This window comes from Urtica dioica, chromosome 4 (assembly GCF_054948205.1).
Source record: "Urtica dioica subsp. dioica isolate 48M chromosome 4, U.dioica_male_clone48M_v1_H2, whole genome shotgun sequence".
NCBI classification, from domain to species: Eukaryota; Viridiplantae; Streptophyta; class Magnoliopsida; order Rosales; family Urticaceae; genus Urtica; species Urtica dioica.
In genome coordinates, this window is record NC_142759.1 from 22384981 (window position 1) to 22402989 (window position 18009).

Consider the following 18009-nt stretch of genomic DNA (forward strand, 5'->3'; position numbering starts at 1 on the left):
CATTTGCTGATGCGACACGTGTCTCTTAATGTCACGTTTTTGTCACATTGACGGTTATTTTACCAGATCCGTTATCCATAGCGCTCGATGACGTGGTGTTTGTTTTTAGTGGGAATGTTTGCGCGCTACTCTTTTTTTTATTATTATTTTATTATTACTGAAATGGCCTGAATGCCCCTTGATGTTTTCATTTGGATCAAAAGTGGGGTCTCACTTTATGTTTTTTTGGACTTTTAGTCGAATATGTAATAAGGATGTTTTTTAGCTACCAAATAAAATGTTTCACCTTTGGATAAATGAATTACTTATAAGTTATTATTAATACCACTTTAAATTAAAGCTTATTTGCAATTTCAATGAGTTTGAATTGTTGACCATTAATTAAAGGAAAGCTAAACACGAGTTCATACTAAATTAGCAAAGAAAAAAGTGATTATTTTATTGATTAATATTATGATTTATTTTTAGCATTGACTCATCAATTGACATGCCAATTTTTTCCCTCGTATTATAAGGTATTCTTGTTAGCTAAGCTCTCAACATACTACTAATAAATAAAAATGGGCTTAAATGGAATTTGCTTTTAACAAAGGCTTTTATGAAAAGTAATCAAATTAGAATGAGTTATTCCCCACGTAACAGTGGCAGAGTGGTAAATTGAGTAGCGCATGTGGGCAAAGACTATCCACTCCTCTGTCACTTTTTCTTAACCCTTCTAATTTCTATATTAATCCCGAACTTTAGTCTTCCATTTCTCCTCTCTCACACTCTGTTCTTACGGGCGGTTCTCCGGCGAACTCGACCCAGTCCGAACTCACCGATTCACGTACTCGCTAACCCGATCAACAATGGATGTGAATCGCGTTCATACATAAATATCAATACTGATATACTTATATAGTTTCGCGTCTTGCTGGAGAGAGCTAGAGAGATGACGTCAGGGGCTAGGCTTCCGACGTGGAAGGAGAGAGAGAACAACAAGAGGAGAGAGAGGCGACGGAGAGCCATAGCGGCGAAGATCTTCTCCGGCCTGAGAATGTACGGAAACTTCAAGCTCCCGAAGCACTGCGACAACAACGAAGTCCTCAAAGCCCTCTGCAACGACGCCGGTTGGTCCGTCGAACCCGATGGCACTACTTATCGCAAGGTAAATATACAACTAGTCCAATTAAATCAGACTATTATATACATACACATAACACATAACTATTTGGTTTTTTATTAGAAAATTTGTTTTTCTTTTCGTTTATACCGTGTGTGTGTGTGTTTATAAATGCGTTTTGCGAGATTTTATTGATTGCCGGGATCGGCGCATGTTAGCTGAGAGCGGTTGTTTACTGCTAACGTGTGCCGGCGCGGGCAGTGCGCACGTTAGTCTTGTCTGCTTTGTTGGAGCTGTTTTTTGTTTGTTTGTTTTTTTTTTTTTTTTTGCTTTTCGGCTCTCTCTTTAAGTGTAGGCACACTTTAGATCTAGTGAGAGGTGAGATAGAGAATTGAGGACTTGCTCTCGCTCTATGGGATTTTGCTCTATTTTTGGATTCGTTAGCAATGGCTTTTACGCGTGATAGTGAAAAAGCGCCAGATTCTCCTCTATGCGTTTCTTCTTTAACTCAGTCGTAATAACCACGTCGATCTCGAAGGACGAAAATGTCCTTCGAAATAACTAGATTGGGTTCGGGATTTTCGAGGACGGATGAGGGTACTTTGGAAATTCGTGCTCTTCTTGTTGTTCTCTTTTCAGTGCCACAGATTTAGTATTAGCTGGTTGGTGAGGCCTTTTACTTTCTTCGTTCAAAGTGGCAGAGCCTTTCTCGAGATCAATGCCAAGTCGCATTTGTTACAACGTCTTCTTTCGTATAGTTCCTCAATAATATGCCTATAGATTATGCGTCATATGATTCATGAGAGGCCAATCATCCGTTTTGGGCACCTAAAATTGTACTACTTTGTCACCAAATTTTCAGATTTTATAAATTTTATACTCAAAAGTTTTAAACTCGTCCATAAATAACTTTAAATTCTTCTAGTTCATCCATAACATAAGCGAAATAAAAGGAAAGTTTCATAATTGTCACGGAATGAAAGGATCGAAATTAGAAGTTTTTTTTGTTTTAAGTTTTAGAGACTATAGTAAGAAATTAAGTTTTAGTAATAAATTAATAAAATTAGAAGTTAAAATTTTAAATAATAGAAATATAAATTTATAGAAAATTAAATTTAAACTTGTCCCGACAGTATACATACATATATCTCAAATTAGTTAATTTTTAATGAATTTACCGCTTGCTCCTAAAAGTGTAACGAGTTTTTTCTTTACTGAGTTGTTGAATTTTTTAAAAGAACTTGAACGTTATAATGAGTTTGGCCAAAATTTCTATAAAACAACAGTGTAAAGGTGTTTCGGTATCAATTATAATCATTGTTTTATTTTATTTATTAATTTATAATTTCAATGCAATCAATACATAAGTTAATTTGATTAGAGTAACTTTTAGTTCAATCTTAGCTTATTTACTTTGCTTTCACTACGGGTTCATGTTATTTTTATAATTATTCATATTACTTTTGTCTATTTTTTAATTTTGATAATTACTATAAATGAAAAATTTGTTGCAACTAACCATTTTTTTAAATTCTTTTAATATTTTAGCCAAAGTTTCATTTTATTATGAAACTAACTTACCAAACCAAAATAAATTAAATTAACTAAAATACGTAATTTAATTTACTTCGGTCTAATTAGTTATTTTCTTAATAAAATTTATTTTCAAAAAGAGGGTGGACTATTGATCAACTGTCATAATTGTCCCCTATCTAAATAGCCTAGTGAAATTAATAATTTATATAAAAAAAAAGAAGCTTAAGATTGGTTAAAATTAATATAAAAAATAGGGTTCATTAGGTATATAGTTATATTCATAGCTTCACATTGATATATTGCCAACGTTTCGTAAATCTTAGATAAATAGTCACGCCCATGTATTTACACGTGTAAATTGACATGAATATCTCACCCTTTTATTTCAGTAAAATGGAAAATCAGGAATGACACGTTATCTTTATGGTTATTTACTTAAAATTTATGAAACGTTAACTATATAGTAATTTCAAACGTTTTAGTTGACTAATTACCTAATTTTTTTTAAAAAAATATTTATTACGTTGGCAATTTATGTTAGAATTTAATAATTAGATGGAATAATTTGCACGAACTAGTCGAATAGAAGTGAACCGGAAGTTATACACTTTGATCAAGTAGCAACACATATATAGCCTTGGAGGTGGGCATTGTTGATGATGTGTTGATGTACAGGCAGGCACGAAGCAGGTATAACTGAGGGGGGTTATAGCCCCCCTCAATTTTTTTTTTTTTTTGCACTTTTTACCTATTTTTCATTTTATTTTTACAATTTTTTACCCATGAAATTTACAAATTAGCCCCCTTGAATTTTTTTTTTATAAATTAGATCCCCTAAAGTGAAATCCTGACTTCGTCCCTGTGTACAGGGATGCAAGCCTCCGGAGCGAATGGAGTCGGCGGCAACGAGCCCATGCGGGTCGTACAACCCGAGCCCGTGCGGGTCGTACAACCCGAGCCCGTGCGGGTCATACAACCCGAGCCCGGGGTCTTCTTCGTTCCCGAGCCCGGCCTCGTCCTCTCACTGCAACTCCCTCATCCCGTGGCTGAAGAACCTCTCGTCGTCGTCCCACCAACTGGGCGGGTCGATCAGCGCTCCGGTGACGCCTCCGCTGAGCTCCCCCACGGCCCGCACGCCCTGGAACATGCTGTCCACCCCGCCCAGCCCCGGGCGCCAGGCTGTCGACCGCGAGTGGTTCTCCGGGGTCCGCCTCCCCCAGTGCGGGCCCACCTCCCCCACCTTCAGCCTCGTCTCCGCCAACCCCTTTGGCGGGCCCCGCCCCATGACGTGGACCCCGGGGCAGAGCGGGGCGTGCTCCCCCGCGCTCCCCTCCGGCTCCGACGTCCCCATGGCCGAGGCCATCGGGGACGACTTCGCCTTCGGGAGCCACGTGTCGCCTTCGGGGCTCGTCAAGCCCTGGGAAGGCGAGAGGATTCACGAGGAGTGCGGATCCGACGACCTCGAGCTCACTCTCGGCAGTGCCACCTCCAGAAGCAGGTAATCACCACCGTCCATCGCTGTCAAAATAAATCCGGGTTTACATGACTCGGATCATCAACGTGTGATCGCGATTGGTTGAGGTATAGTTAGTTGAGGCAGACCTTTGTTTTGATTGTGTAACTGTACTTGAGAGTCGAATGAAAGGGCTGTTTTGTCACAGCATGTATGGATTTAGTTGCATTTCATTTCTATTTGTATCTGCCAGTAACAAAGACATGACCGAATCCGAATGTGAAGAGAGCCAATGTGGACTATAAGCTTTTGTTGCAAACAAATTGGTTTGGCTTTAACAATGATTTCTTCTTGACTATTTTTTCATTCGATTTTTTTTTTTTACTTTAATGAATGGTGGGCATGAGAATATACTCGAAGAAAATGGAAAAAGGAAAAAGGAAAAAGGAAAAAGGAAAAAGGAAAAAGGAAAAAAAAAAAGGAAATGAAATGAAAGAAGAAGCACTTAGGAGACATACTAAATTGTGGTGGACCCGATTTTTAATATTATTTTCTTTCCATTTTTTTTATCATAGTTTTCTTTCCATCTTTTGACCTACTCTCCTAACCATTTTCGGTGCCCTTATTTGTCTGGTTGAGAGATTGAAACCCGTTTTTGCCCCTCTCTTTTTTGTAGATGTGCTAAAAGTTAAAATTGTTAGTCCGTTATTGCTGGGCTTTTATCATTTGTACTTATCGAATGAGTTGACAGTCACACAAATGTAGAGGATATAGCAAATCTCTAATTCGAATTGCATTAGTGAAATTTGAACAACCACAAGTGTTTTAAAAGAAGCTTTTATTTTTTTTTTATTTTATAACAGATATAGATATATCTTAGTAATAGCACTTGACCACTTGCCCGATCATGCTATTTGAGTAGTAACAATGGATTTGACATAGTACTATTAGTAGTTTAATATTTTTGAATAAAATAAAAATAAACCAAAGTATGGTTTTAGACACTTGTAACCATTTGAACAAATACAAATTTATCATAATAATTACTCTCTCTCTCTCTCTCTCTGATTTTTATCAGAAAAAAAACCCTTCACCTATCAATTTATCGTCATCATTGCCGCCACCAATCCACAACCCTCGTACAGTCATCCTATGTTAGAGCCATGAACAGCTACTCGCCGGAGCCCAAGAAGTCGTCGAGGCTCGGCCGGCGACGGGAGTCCATGTTTCGTTGCCACGACAAGCTTCACCGCTCCCACCGAAAAAGCTCCGCCACCTGTCTCCATCTCCTTCTCCGATCGCTCCAGCGCTTCACGAACGCCGGGCCTCATCCTCAATGTTGTATTATGATCGACCACAATTCATTAAAGAATTATATATTCAAGTCTTTCTTGAGTCTATCATGTCTCTTGGTTGAGAAAACCATATATGCTATAGGGACGGAGCCAGTTTTCCTCTACGAGTTTTCATCCTTTGGAAGTGTTGCATAATAACTTCATTGTCAAGACTATCAAATAATTTTTTTTCAATGTATACAATTAAAACATCATTCAACACCTCGTCTCCAAGTCTGTTGCGTAGCCTGTTCTTCACAAAATTCATCGCAGAAAATCTTCTTTCAACTCCGGCAGTAGCCACGGGTAAAATCAAGGCTCATGTCAAAAGTCGGTAAACCAGAGGATATACACTGATTGTTTGATGTCGGAATCATGGTTAGCAAGAACCTGTAGTAGCTCAATAAAATTACCTCGATTGTTTGAATTCTCAGATTCATCATCACCGCGAAATGGAAGCCCTTGTCTTAACAGAAATTGAACACAATCAACCAAAGCTTCCAATCTCCGTCGATATTCATTGTGAATATTTTCAGTTTGCCTAGCAAACATTCCTTCAAGATGTTGCTTTTCAGTCTTCAAGGCTTCATACTTTATCCACGCTTGATTGTGAGAACTTGATGGACCTCCAACGTGTTCTTGAATTTTTTTCTTTTTTTTCGAAATTTTGAAACCCTTTTCCAACAAATGCATCACCACCCGCTTGGCCTCCAACATTTGGCTTGAATAAGTAGCAACAAAGACAAAATATAGCATTGTTATCTTTACTATATTCTATCCAATTAGAGTATTCATCAAAGCAAGCCACACTGTACCGTCTTGACTGTTTCCCAAAATTCAACAAAGGAAACGAATGGTCTCGAGGCTGACAAGGGCCTATTTTAGTGTATGCTCGACGAACTTGATCACGTATATTAGGATGATACTAAAAAATCAGAGTACGCAATCCGGGATCAGTTTGCAATTCGGCCGGATTGAAATCCACTTTACTAGATTTATTCTCTCTGACATTAGGTATAGAAGAGTCTTCAGCCTTGCGCTTGAAATACTTCAACAAACTTGTCTCAACTACTACATAAAAAAATTATAAAGTATAGCTGAGTAACACAATCAATTAAAAAAAATTAATACAAAAAAATTTCAAAGAAACAATAAATTTGATGTGGAGACATAAATGAATGTCAGCAGAAATGGACAAAAATAAATGATAAATTAATACCCATTTGATACTTTTAAAGAAAATGATACACAATGACTCAAACATATAATAAATTAAGTCCATACCTTTATCTCCAACATTTTTTTGTTGGCTGCTGTCCATTTTTTCTAATGCCTCCAGATGCAGAGAAAGAGAAGAGAAATCCTTCTGAAAACTTGTTAAACTCGTTGTTCATATGTTGTATTGTAATTGGGCTTTATTTGTTTTTTTTTCATTTTATACTTCTAAAAATTAAAGCCCAAATTAAAAAATGAGGTAAATGGGCTTTATTAGTTTTTTTTTTTCAATTTATACTTCTGGAAATTAAAGCCCAACAATCCATATTATGATGGTGGAGAACAATCAGGTGTGACATAAAATCTTGTGTTTTATACTATGCTTTTAAAACTGTTTCTTTTATATTTTTTTGTCTGGGATGTTCATGACAGTCTCCTCCGAAAAGCCGTCTGTGTTAATTGGTTGACCTATAGAGTATTCTGAAACTACAAGCACTCACCAACATAGCCTCTATGATATTAATACGATTGAGTGGGATGACGAATGATCTTAGTAATTAAGATCCATCTTCATAAGGAAATTTTAGGGCTTTTGTAAATGTGATAACAAATTGATTAATTTGTTTGACATCAATATCGTGAATATCAATGTTTGTAGATAATGTTATGAAATTCTATAAACATAGTTATGAAATCGTATTATCTACCCAAAAAGATTGGTTTTAGAAACTTCATTGAATGGTGTACACTCACATTCATATTTATGAAAGAGATCAATTTCATTCAAGTCATTTATTTGGAATGTCACGATATTTTATTTGCCATTTTTGAACTTAAAAGAGTGATGACATATTTGTCTACAATTTCTTTAATTGTACACATGTCTACAATTTCTTTAATTGTACACATGTCTACAATTTATGTAATTGTAGACATGCATGTCTACAATTTCTGTAACTGTAGACATATATATGTCTACAATTTCTGTATTTATAGATATGTATGTCTAGAATATTTGTAATAGTAGACATGTGTGTTTATTGTAGACATGTCTACAATTCTTTAATTGTATACATATATGTCTACAATTTTTGTAATTATAGACATGTATGTGTACAAAATTCTATAAGTGTAGATATGTATGTCTATAAATTTATGAAATTATAGGCATGTATGTCTACAATTTCTTTAGCCTTAATTCGTCATTTTCAAATCCCTCATTTTTTCTTCCTCGAAATTAATCACCGAAAATACAGAGGAAAATTTTCTTTAGCCTTAGATGTTTTTTTTTCTTTAGCGTTAGATTTTTTTAGCTCGTATCAATCGTATGTCTACAATTTCGATAATTATAGACATGTATATCTACAATTTATGCAATTGTAGGCATGTATGTCTACAATTTTGATAATTGTAGGTATGTATGTCTATAAATTATCTGTAATTGTAAACATTTATGTCTTCAATATTTGTAATATACTATGAAGAAAATGTATTTATGGTAACGAGTACATGCTTCATATAAATTTATACACCACAAATCATCAAAATCAACATGATTGAACAAAAAAAGAGGCACCGATATAACACCGCGAGTCAACAAATTTATATACATTTATAAGTTATCATTCAAAATTTCTTACTCAAAATAACACAAATTTCTTACTCAAAATCAAGATGAATACGAAACATTAATCAAACAGATGTGTCTTTTTCACTTTATCTCTAACTCATACCAACCAACATTACGATTGAAAGAAAATCTCTTCTCATGAAACAAAATAATGTCTCTTCTTAACAAAGCTGCAAGGAGCTTAAAGAAAAAAAAAAGTTGATTCACTGCAAATGATAAAGAAGTATTATTATATTTTTAGCGAAAAAAAAGAGTATTATTTATTTTATAAGCATATTGATTGTCCTAGTTATGACTTGAAGTTGGACCAGATGTGGGTAAAAATGCTCAATTAAAGTTAAATTGGTAATTATTTATGGGAAAAAAATTGATATTGCTTAATTTTTTTTATTATTGTTAGGAATATTGTCCACTGGAGATAATAAAATAAACATAAATGAATACTGAATTCGATAAGAAGTTTACTTTATTAGCATTTATGATTTGTAGGTTGTTTTTTAAAGAGAATCAATAAAAACTATCATCCATAGCATCCATATTAAACTAAATTACATGTTGTGCATCTAAGCTCGGGCGGTGAGCTAAAATGTGGTCGATGATTGATACATGCCTGGATAGTTGTATATAAAATCATATATGTGGAACACAAGTGAAGGTTGATCACTTGGTGGGAGCATTCTACACTTTTTGTAAGTGTATGGTCTGGACAGACTTTGATCGTTGATGTGTCATTTAAGTACCGTTATGATACACTAATCAGAGTAACTATGATGGTCACAGTGAAATTTAATCTAAATCCTGAAATGATCACGGACTTCTAGGTTATATTCCTGGGTTCTTTGACTCATTCGTTAATGACTACTATCATGCCAAAATACTTATGTCTTTGGAATTCAGGATATGATCTGAGCGGAAAGTGGTTCACAGATACGAAATCCAGCCTTCTTGAAAGAAGGTCGATGTCCACTCACCTAATGGTTGATTCCAGAACCGATTGATTGTGCACACTTTCGTAGTAAATAAATACGAAAGAATTTTTCGCTGAGGAAGCAATAGTGCGTAGGGCTCATATGTATCAAGAAGGGTATAACATAATAATTGACCTTTCTCGATACGAGTTGTACCTGGAGGATTGAGATCATGTACAGACTATATCAGTGAACACTCTTGCGATGTGTAAAATATAATTCTAGTGATAAGAAGAGTGCAGTCTTGGATTATTTTGTGAAGTATCTCCAAGATTGACGAATCGATTAAATTAGAGAAAAGACTGGTTCGTCTATTTAATCGGATTTGTAGGAGTTTCTATTACTAGGTCCATAGTCTCCAATTCGGCTCTGATACAGATGGATAAGAACTCTCTAGTAATAATGAATATTAATCATTATTACAATCTCACGGCTGTAAAAGGTATTAGCAGCATTCATTCATAAATTAGTCTATTTATTGAATTAAACCATTTATTTTGGAATTAATTATTTATTGTTGGATCAAGTAAATAATTAATTTAATTTTAAGTTGGGCCTTGTGCACACTGTAAAATTCGAAATTCCTAGGCCCATTACCAGTCTAAGTGGGCGCCTACTATGAGTTTAAATACCCAATATTCTCTCTTTAATTAATTGCTAGATTTATGTAAAAGAAATCAGGGAACTAAATAAATAAGAGATATGATAATAATTGTTAAGATATTTTCTCTCCATTAAATAAGGAAATAAGATATTGCCATTTATTCTCTCTCATTAATATATTCATAATATCCAGGAGAATAATAATGGTAGAGATATTCTCTCCATTAAATAAGGAAATAAAATATTTTCCTCATTATTCTCAAATATCTAGATTCCTTAAATATATGAGAAAAATAAGTAAATATAATATCCTAGGTTCTGATATGATAGATGAGAGAAAAAGTAAGATTTGTAATCAAGATCCAATGGTTCATGTTTAACTACAAAATAGGAAATAATATAAGAGAATAAGGAAACTCTAATGGTTTCTTAGAATATATCCATTCTGCCACCATAAATAGGGGTCAAGGAGAACATCACGAAGCAGAATGAATCGTACCTCTTTGAGCTCATTTCTTATTTTAAAAGTGTTGTAATAGTGGAAATTAGAGTTAATTACTCATGTACTTTGACGTTTAATAAGATTAACCATGCTAATAAATATATTAACCATGACAATTGTTGATACATGAAAATTATATACACGATTATGAAATAAATGGATTGATTTTGGTGGAAATCAATCCAATTGAGGGAAATATTTTTAGATTTGGAGTGGAGTTCTTTACTATTCTTATAGCTGTAATTATACAGATCTAGGAAGGACAAAATTGGAACATGCAAATAGTTTTCCTCTATAAATAGAAGGAAAACTCCACCATTTGCAACAACAACAAAAAAACGACAGCAACCAGAGAAAAACAAGAGAGAGGATAAGAACAAGTCTCGATCTTGAAAACATAAACATAGAGTTCCGATAAAACCCTTTCTAGAAAAAATCGGTTTCCTCCCTCTTGTCGACAAATATTATCCTTTTATCTCAGATTAAAAACCAAATTATTGTCTTAGCTTGACCCACTAAGAACAAAAAGGATAATATTTGTAGACAAGAGGGAGGAAACCGATTCTTTCTAGAAATGGTTTTATCGGAACTCTATGTTTATGTATCCAAGATCGAGACTTGTTCTTATCCTCTTTCTTGCTCTGACTACTGTCGTTTTTTCGTTGTTGTTGCAAATGGTGGAGTTTTCCTTCAATTTATCGAGGAAAACTATTTGCGAGTTCCAATTTTGCCCTTCCTAGATCTGTATAATTACAACTATAAGAATGGTAAAGCACTCCACTCCAAATCTAAAAATATTTCCCTCAATTGGATTGATTTCCACCAAAATCAGTCCATTTATTTCATAATCGTGTATATAATTTTCATGTATCAACAATTGTCCCCTTTTGTGTTGAAAAATCAATATTTTATAAATTTAGATTTTAAAACACAAAGTGTTAGTTATTTTATTATTTCTAGACAATTTTTTGTTATTATTTTTCTGTAAGCATTTAATTGGTCATATTTGTACCATTATGTCAAGTCCAAAAATTTAGGTCAAGACTATGTGTTTGACAAATTTTGTAGCGAGATGTCGAGCCTAAAAATTTAGGTCAATATTGTGTGTTTGGTAATGTGTTTTTGGCCAAAGAGAATTATTGAAAATTTGTGGATGATATGAGCCCATGAAAAATTGTGTGCATGACTCTGAATTATGATGTATATTGTCGCTCGTTTTCGGACAACGATTTAGAAGCCTCAAGCGGTTAGACCCAAGGCCGAACCAAGTGGTCTCGCTTTGGCTTGAGCGTGTCGGACTCGATATCTCGAGTCTCCCCTTAGCTATCAATGGTCCTTGAGTTCGCCGGCGTACCTGCAAAGGATAAGAGAACCGTGAACTAGGAAGGGAAAACAGAGGGGGGTGCCTCTGTTTACCTCTCCGACGCTCAACATTAGTGGGATTGAGGTGAAATATATAGGTTTTAGAGGGTGACAGGCCAAAGATGAGCGAAACGAGTGAAGTATGAGTTCGACAGCGTTTCAGTACTCAATTTCGGATTACCTTTCGGGGGAGGACGAACCTCCATATTTATAGGCGACCAAGGGGTGTGTTGGGGACCCCTTGGCCGAGTGAGTTTTTTGGTCGGCCATTGACCGGCTGAAGGTTTGGGCCGGCCATTGGCTGGTTGAACTTGGTCCGGCCATTGGCCGGCCATACTTGGTCCGGCCATTGGCCGGCTTAACTTGGGCCGGCCATTGGCAGCTGAACTTGGGCCGGTCATTGGTCGGCTGAAGGTTTGGGCCGACCATTGGCCGGCTAAACTTGGTCCGGCCATTGGCCGGCTGAACTTCGACCGGCCATTGGCCGGCTGAAGGTTTGGGCCGGCCATCGGCCGGCTGAAGGTTTAGGCCGGCTGAACTTGGTCCGGCCATTGGCCGGCTGAAGGTTTGGGCCAGCCATTGGCCGACTGAACTTGGTCCGGCCATTGGCCGACTGAACTTGGTCCGGCCATTGGCCGGCTGAACTTGGGCCGGCCATTGGCAGCTGAACTTGGGCCGGCCATTGGCAGCTGAACTTGGGCCGGCCATTGGCTGGCTGACGGTTTGGGTCGGCCATCGATCGGCTGAACTTGGGCCGGCCGGGAGGCTGCTGGCGAGGAGTCGTGCTGACGGGACGTGGCCGACTGGGAGTCTTCCGGACTGGACTGGGGTCGGCCGGGAGGCTGCCAGCCAGGAGTCGACCTGACGGGCCTTGGTCGGCCGGGAGTCTGTCGGACGGGACTTGGGCCGGCCGGGAAGCTGCCAGCCAGGAGTCGACCTGACGGTCCTTGGCCGGCCGGGAGTCTGCCGGATGGGACTTGGGCCGGCCGGGAGGCTGCCGGCCATGAGTTGACCTTACGGACCGTGGCCGGCTGGGAGTCTGCCGGACGGGACTTGGGCCGGCCGAGAGGCTGCCAGCCGTGAGTTGGCTGGACGGGCCCTGGCCGGCCGGGAGTCAGCCGGACGGGACTTGCGCCGGCCGGGAGGCTGCCGATCGGGAGTTGGCTGGACGGGCCCTGGCCAGCCGGGAGTCAGCCGGACGGGACTCAACATGCCGGGAGGCATTGCACGGTCCTTGGCCGACCGGGTGCCGGTTGAACGGGCCTTGGCCGGCTAGGAGGCGGCGGTGCGGTTTCGCCCTTGTCGGTCGTCGGCGGGCCGACAACAATGTATATAATTGTAAACATCATATAATATTGTATGTGTGAGGCATTATTGGCCTTTTAAGAAAATTTGATCCCAATGATTAATCAGGTGAATGTTTGTGAATGACCATATATTATCTTCTTGTATGAAGATAATTTTTGTTAGCCACTAATTTGTGTAGTATAGGCCCATGTGTGTATCAACATATGTTTAGTATTGTTGATATAATTGAAAGCTCGTATATGGATTAAACTCAATTGTATACCTATTCCAAAGGCAACAAAACATTTCAAATGTATGTGTATGTGGGTCTCACATGACCTTAGTTGTATATAGGGGTCACATAGGAGATTTCTTGAACGAGAACGTAGTTCCACTGCCTTTGTGAAGTTATTTGTATATGTATATGTATATAGTTGGACATATAACAAAGAGCTTACGTAATGGAGTGGGATCGTTGCAGTAGCTCTCCCACCGTCTTAAGGGCTCTCCAAAATACTCAGGTATTATATGTGTGTATATATATGCACTTGGAATCTTCCTATTCACTCTATTTTCTTTGATCATCAAGAACGTCACAGGTTAGTATACATATGTTGAAGATTACAACATTTAATCCCTGGATTCCTTATTTTTTGGGTTTTATATTTAGCAATCGGGCTGTAAATATTTTTTCCAACTTTTGGAACTCAGCCGTGACCATGCCTCTGTTTTTTTTGGGCATCGCCTATTATGTGTTTGTGTTAATGTTTGATCGTTGTATTCAGTGTACAATCCATAACAATTTAGGTCATGATGGCGTCCCCTATGAGCGGTGATCGTTTGTCCGAGTCTGGGATGCCGTCCACAGAGCATCGCCGACCTGTGTCCGATCTCCCGTCGGATCTGCTAGGGTACATCAATTCCCTGACCGTTGCCCTTGAACGTGTTGAGGCGGATTCCTCGAACTATAACTATTCGCTGATGCCACGAGGACTTGCACGAGCTTCATCATCGTTTGAATGAGTTGATGGTAGCCAACGCAGTTCTACGAGACGAGCTTCCGAAGTCTCATTCCGTTGTAGCTCGTAGGGAAGACGAACTCCGCTGTTTGGAAGAAAAATATATGCGCTCCGTCAAGGCGTTGAAGTCGGAGGTTCAGTATTGGGTCGCTAAATACCTCGATGTGTCGGTTCCTCATGCTTCCATCAGCGCATCAGTGTCCCCGTTTGCCACGATGTTCTCTCCAATTTTGACGTCGGTGGCTCGTCGACGATGGATGCTCCAAAGACCTTAGCCTTGTTGATAGTTTGGCTTAGTTTCCCATGTATTTTGATGATGTATATACTACACCAGCCACATGGTTTTTTTTAAAACTACCAGCCACATGGTGCGTCAAGTGTTAGGATGACCTTTTGATGAGTTAGGATGGGTTGTACTACGGGTTTTCCGAACCCTGTCTTTTGTTTGTTTTTTACGTGCATCCTAGGTTGACGCCTTGTCATCCATTAACTGTTGTAAAACATGGGAAATTGAATATGAAGTGTACTTTTTTTTATCATGAGAAATGGGACTTGTCCTTTTTTTTATATCTGTCAGCTTAGAGCAGGTCGACCTGCGTTATCTAGAAGGAGGGATTTTTTTTAAGACTTGAAAGATTTAATGGCTCGTTGTCATTACACAGCTTCGCAGAAAAAAATGTTATATTGAATCTTGTGCTATGAAAAATCATTTGCGATATTAATGAGTATTGTTTGTATGGAAAATAGGTGGATGAATTCTCAGGGCCGATGGGGGCAGCATCTATGTTTTGTGTGTGTGCCACTCTTTTTCATCTTTTTTTTTGCGAGTGACATTGAAAAGCAAGAGCTGCGTATATTTTTGGAGAAAAAGAAAAAAAACAAAGTAGGTGTTTTCAATCAGTTTTTTAGCTAAAGATGAAAAAAATGGGATCAACATTTGCTTATTCATTCATTTTCGAGCAAAAGATGAGAAAATGGGATCAGCCTTTGCTTGTTCATCCAGAGAAAGCTGTCGAGATTGGCACTCTTTTTTTTTTTTTTTTTTTTTTTTTTTTTCTTTTTTAGGGTGTTTATGGATTATCTTTTTGTACGTTTTTGGGGTGTATATATATATCTGTATATATATATGTATTTGTATATATGTATATTATTATGTTGCAGGCCACGCTCCTCCGTATTTTAGTAACTATATATGTACATACAGCCTGTTGTTTTGAGTCACCAACCAAAATGTCGTCATCGTCGCACGTTAATGCGGGGCCATTGTTGCCTGAGGGTTGTGGTGAAGGACAAGATATGACTGTAGCTGCACCTCTGGCTAAGCGCCTACGAATTCGGGGCAGCTCGAGCGGTACGAAGCCGGGGGAGCAATTGAAATCTTTAGAGGATGAACTGAGCGTGATTAAGCTTAGCTTCATCAGAAAGATCAGCAAGTTAAGCAGAGGGATGCCTTGATTAAGAGACATCAGTCAGAGATAAGGCGACTCATGTCTGCTATTGAAGGTTTGAGAAAAAACGCCGATAATTGGAAGACACTTTCCCTTCACAGTGATGCGTGGCGCGAGAAATACTTATCGTTGGAGATGAGTTTATGTTTGTCTCCTCGCCCGTCTCTAGATTGATGTTCGAAAAATGGTCGCATTGCCTCTCCCTTATATTTTAAATAATTGTCTATGGGAGACAATTTTGTAGGTCAAGACTATGTGTTTGACAAATTTTGTAGCGAGATGTCAAGCCTAAAAATTTAGGTCAAGACTGTGTGTTTGGTAATGTGTTTTTGGCCAAAGAGAATTATTGAAAATTTGTGGTCGATATGAGCCCATGAAAAATTGTGTGCATGACTCCGAATTATGATGTATATAATTGTAAACATCATATAATATTGTATGTGTGAGGCATTATTGGCCTTTTAAGAAAATTTGATCCCAATGATTAATCAGGTGAATGTTTGTGAATGACCATATATTATCTTCTTGTATGAAGATAATTTTTGTTAGTCACTAATTTGTGTAGTATAGGCCCATGTGTGTATCAACAACAGTTAATAAGATTAACCATGATAGTTAATGATATTAACCATAAGCATAAATAACAACGGATATAGATGCAAATATTGAAATGAATCATTGACTCCACTAGTTCTACTGGCCAGATACGAAACGACGACATCGTCACATACAAGTATTCGCGGAACTTTCAACGACGTACGTTGCAATTCGGCAAGAAGTGCATGGCCATCGTTGGATCTTGGTCGCATACAAACCTGATTGATCCTTCAATGAGATTCCTTCAGCTAGATATCTAGGGTTTCCCCCATCAATTGTCAATGGTGAAGTATGCTCATTGTGAACTTGTGTGTCTGAGATTCTAGGTTTTCATCATCTTTTTCTTCTTTGACACATTAACCTCCGCACATACCGAATCTTCAACCTGTGTCTTCACGATGCTCTCGAATTTTTAGATGAAGAAGCATTCTAATCGTGCATAAAAGCATATTTATTAGTATTGTAAGATTTTTTTGGGATAAAGATATTTTGGGGAGTTTAATTTATTTTTTTGTAAAAAATAAATAAATATAGTGGTATTTACTATAGAACATATTTTTAGAGAAAATATATCCAATTTATATTAAACTGATACGAAATATCCAATATTTTTGAAGAAGGTGAAAAATATGTTAATGGCAAAGATCGGAGACGCTTCTCAGGATCGAGAGGGGCTCGACAATGCGATCCTTTATCGCCTTTCCTCTTCATCTTGGTTGCGGATGCTTTGTCAAGACGCATCACGCGCGGAGTAGTGGAAGGAAATTTCCACGCTCTGTCTTTGGGCGCCCTTTCAATCTCCCATCTTCAATTTGCAGACGACACGCTCATCTTCGGGGAGTTTGATGACCGGAATTGGACGAATATGATCGACATCATTTCCAGATTCTGCGACGAATCCGGGCTTAAAATAATTATTGAGAAAAGCAGCCTTATTGGGATCAACAGTGATCCAGCCGATTGTTCGCGCTTGGCTGCCATTCTCGGTTGTCAAAAGGAATCGTGGCCGATATCCTACCTTGGTATGCCTTTAGGCAATAATCCGAGAAGCAAAACTTTTTGGGACCCGTCATTTCGAAGTTCACTAAAAGGTTAGCCGGGTGGAAAATGGGGTTCCTCTCGAAAGGAGGCAAGATGACCTTGATCCAGTCGGTGCTATCTGCTCTCCCAACATATTTTATGTCGGTGTTCAAAATGCCTATAGGGGTGGCAGACGACTTAGAGAAGATTATGAGAAACTTTTTCTGGGAAGGCTTTGAAGGCCGGAAAGGCAGCCCCGGAGGCGCTTGGGAAGTGTGTTGTAGGCCTAAGGAAAAGGGCGGTTTGGGTCTAGGAGGCTTGAGAGAGAAAAACGTGGCGCTACTCGCAAAATGGCTATGGCGTTTTCCTCTTGAGCCTAGGGCTCTTTGGCACAAGGTGATAGTCGCCATTTACGGCTACCACGACAATGGGTGGGACCCTGGGCACGCTACAGGACGCACACTTCGCAGCCTGTGGAAATCAATCATGGCGGTCCAAGAGGATTTTCTCAAGCATTGCAAGTGGATAGTGGGCAACGGATCAAGAATCCGGTTTTGGGAGGATTCATGGTTAGAAGGAACGAGTATGAAAGAGAGGTTCCCCGGACTATACCGACTCTGTCCATCGAAAGGATTCCCTATTGCGAGTTTGGCTTCCCTTTCCTTGCTTTTGTTTGATGCCGTAGTTTGGAACTTCAATTTTCCAAGGAACTTAACAAACCGTGAGGTGTTGGAATTGGCTACATTATTGGACATGCTCGAAGAAGCGCCCTTGTGGGCAGGTTTGGAGGATCGAAGGGCGTGGTTGGACGATTCGGAGGAATTCTCGGTGAAGAGCATGGCCGCAGCCATCTCTCCGGTGGCTACTGCTCCCTCAGCGACGTTTTTCAACGCCATTTGGAGGTCGGCAGCTCCGAAAAAGTGAAGATTTTTG

At 38.6% G+C, this 18009-nt stretch overlaps 2 protein-coding genes across 2 annotated transcripts; one reads left to right on the forward strand and one right to left on the reverse strand.

The window, feature by feature from the left end:
* The first annotated feature begins 723 nt into the window (after positions 1-723).
* LOC149401247 (BES1/BZR1 homolog protein 4-like) lies at positions 724-4449 on the forward strand. Its single transcript, XM_089612214.1, has 2 exons — positions 724-1147; positions 3508-4449. The coding sequence occupies exons 1-2, from the start codon at positions 932-934 to the stop codon at positions 4138-4140; spliced, it is 849 nt and encodes a 282-aa protein (XP_089468340.1). The 5' UTR covers positions 724-931; the 3' UTR covers positions 4141-4449.
* Positions 4450-5749: 1300 nt separating this feature from the next.
* On the reverse strand, positions 5750-6181 carry LOC149401248 (uncharacterized). Its single transcript, XM_089610636.1, has one exon. The coding sequence runs from the start codon at positions 6179-6181 to the stop codon at positions 5750-5752; it is 432 nt and encodes a 143-aa protein (XP_089466762.1).
* Positions 6182-18009: the final 11828 nt, after the last annotated feature.

What these genes read in the sequence shown, in the direction of transcription:
- LOC149401247 (XM_089612214.1), top strand. Translation starts at nt 932, where the DNA reads ATGACGTCAGGGGCTAGGCTTCCGACGTGGAAGGAGAGAGAGAACAAC. An exon ending in ATGGCACTACTTATCGCAAG is followed by an intron (nt 1,148 to 3,507) that starts GTAAATATACAA and finishes CCCTGTGTACAG; the next exon opens with GGATGCAAGCCTCCGGAGCG.
- LOC149401248 (XM_089610636.1), bottom strand. Translation starts at nt 6,181, where the DNA reads ATGCTATATTTTGTCTTTGTTGCTACTTATTCAAGCCAAATGTTGGAG.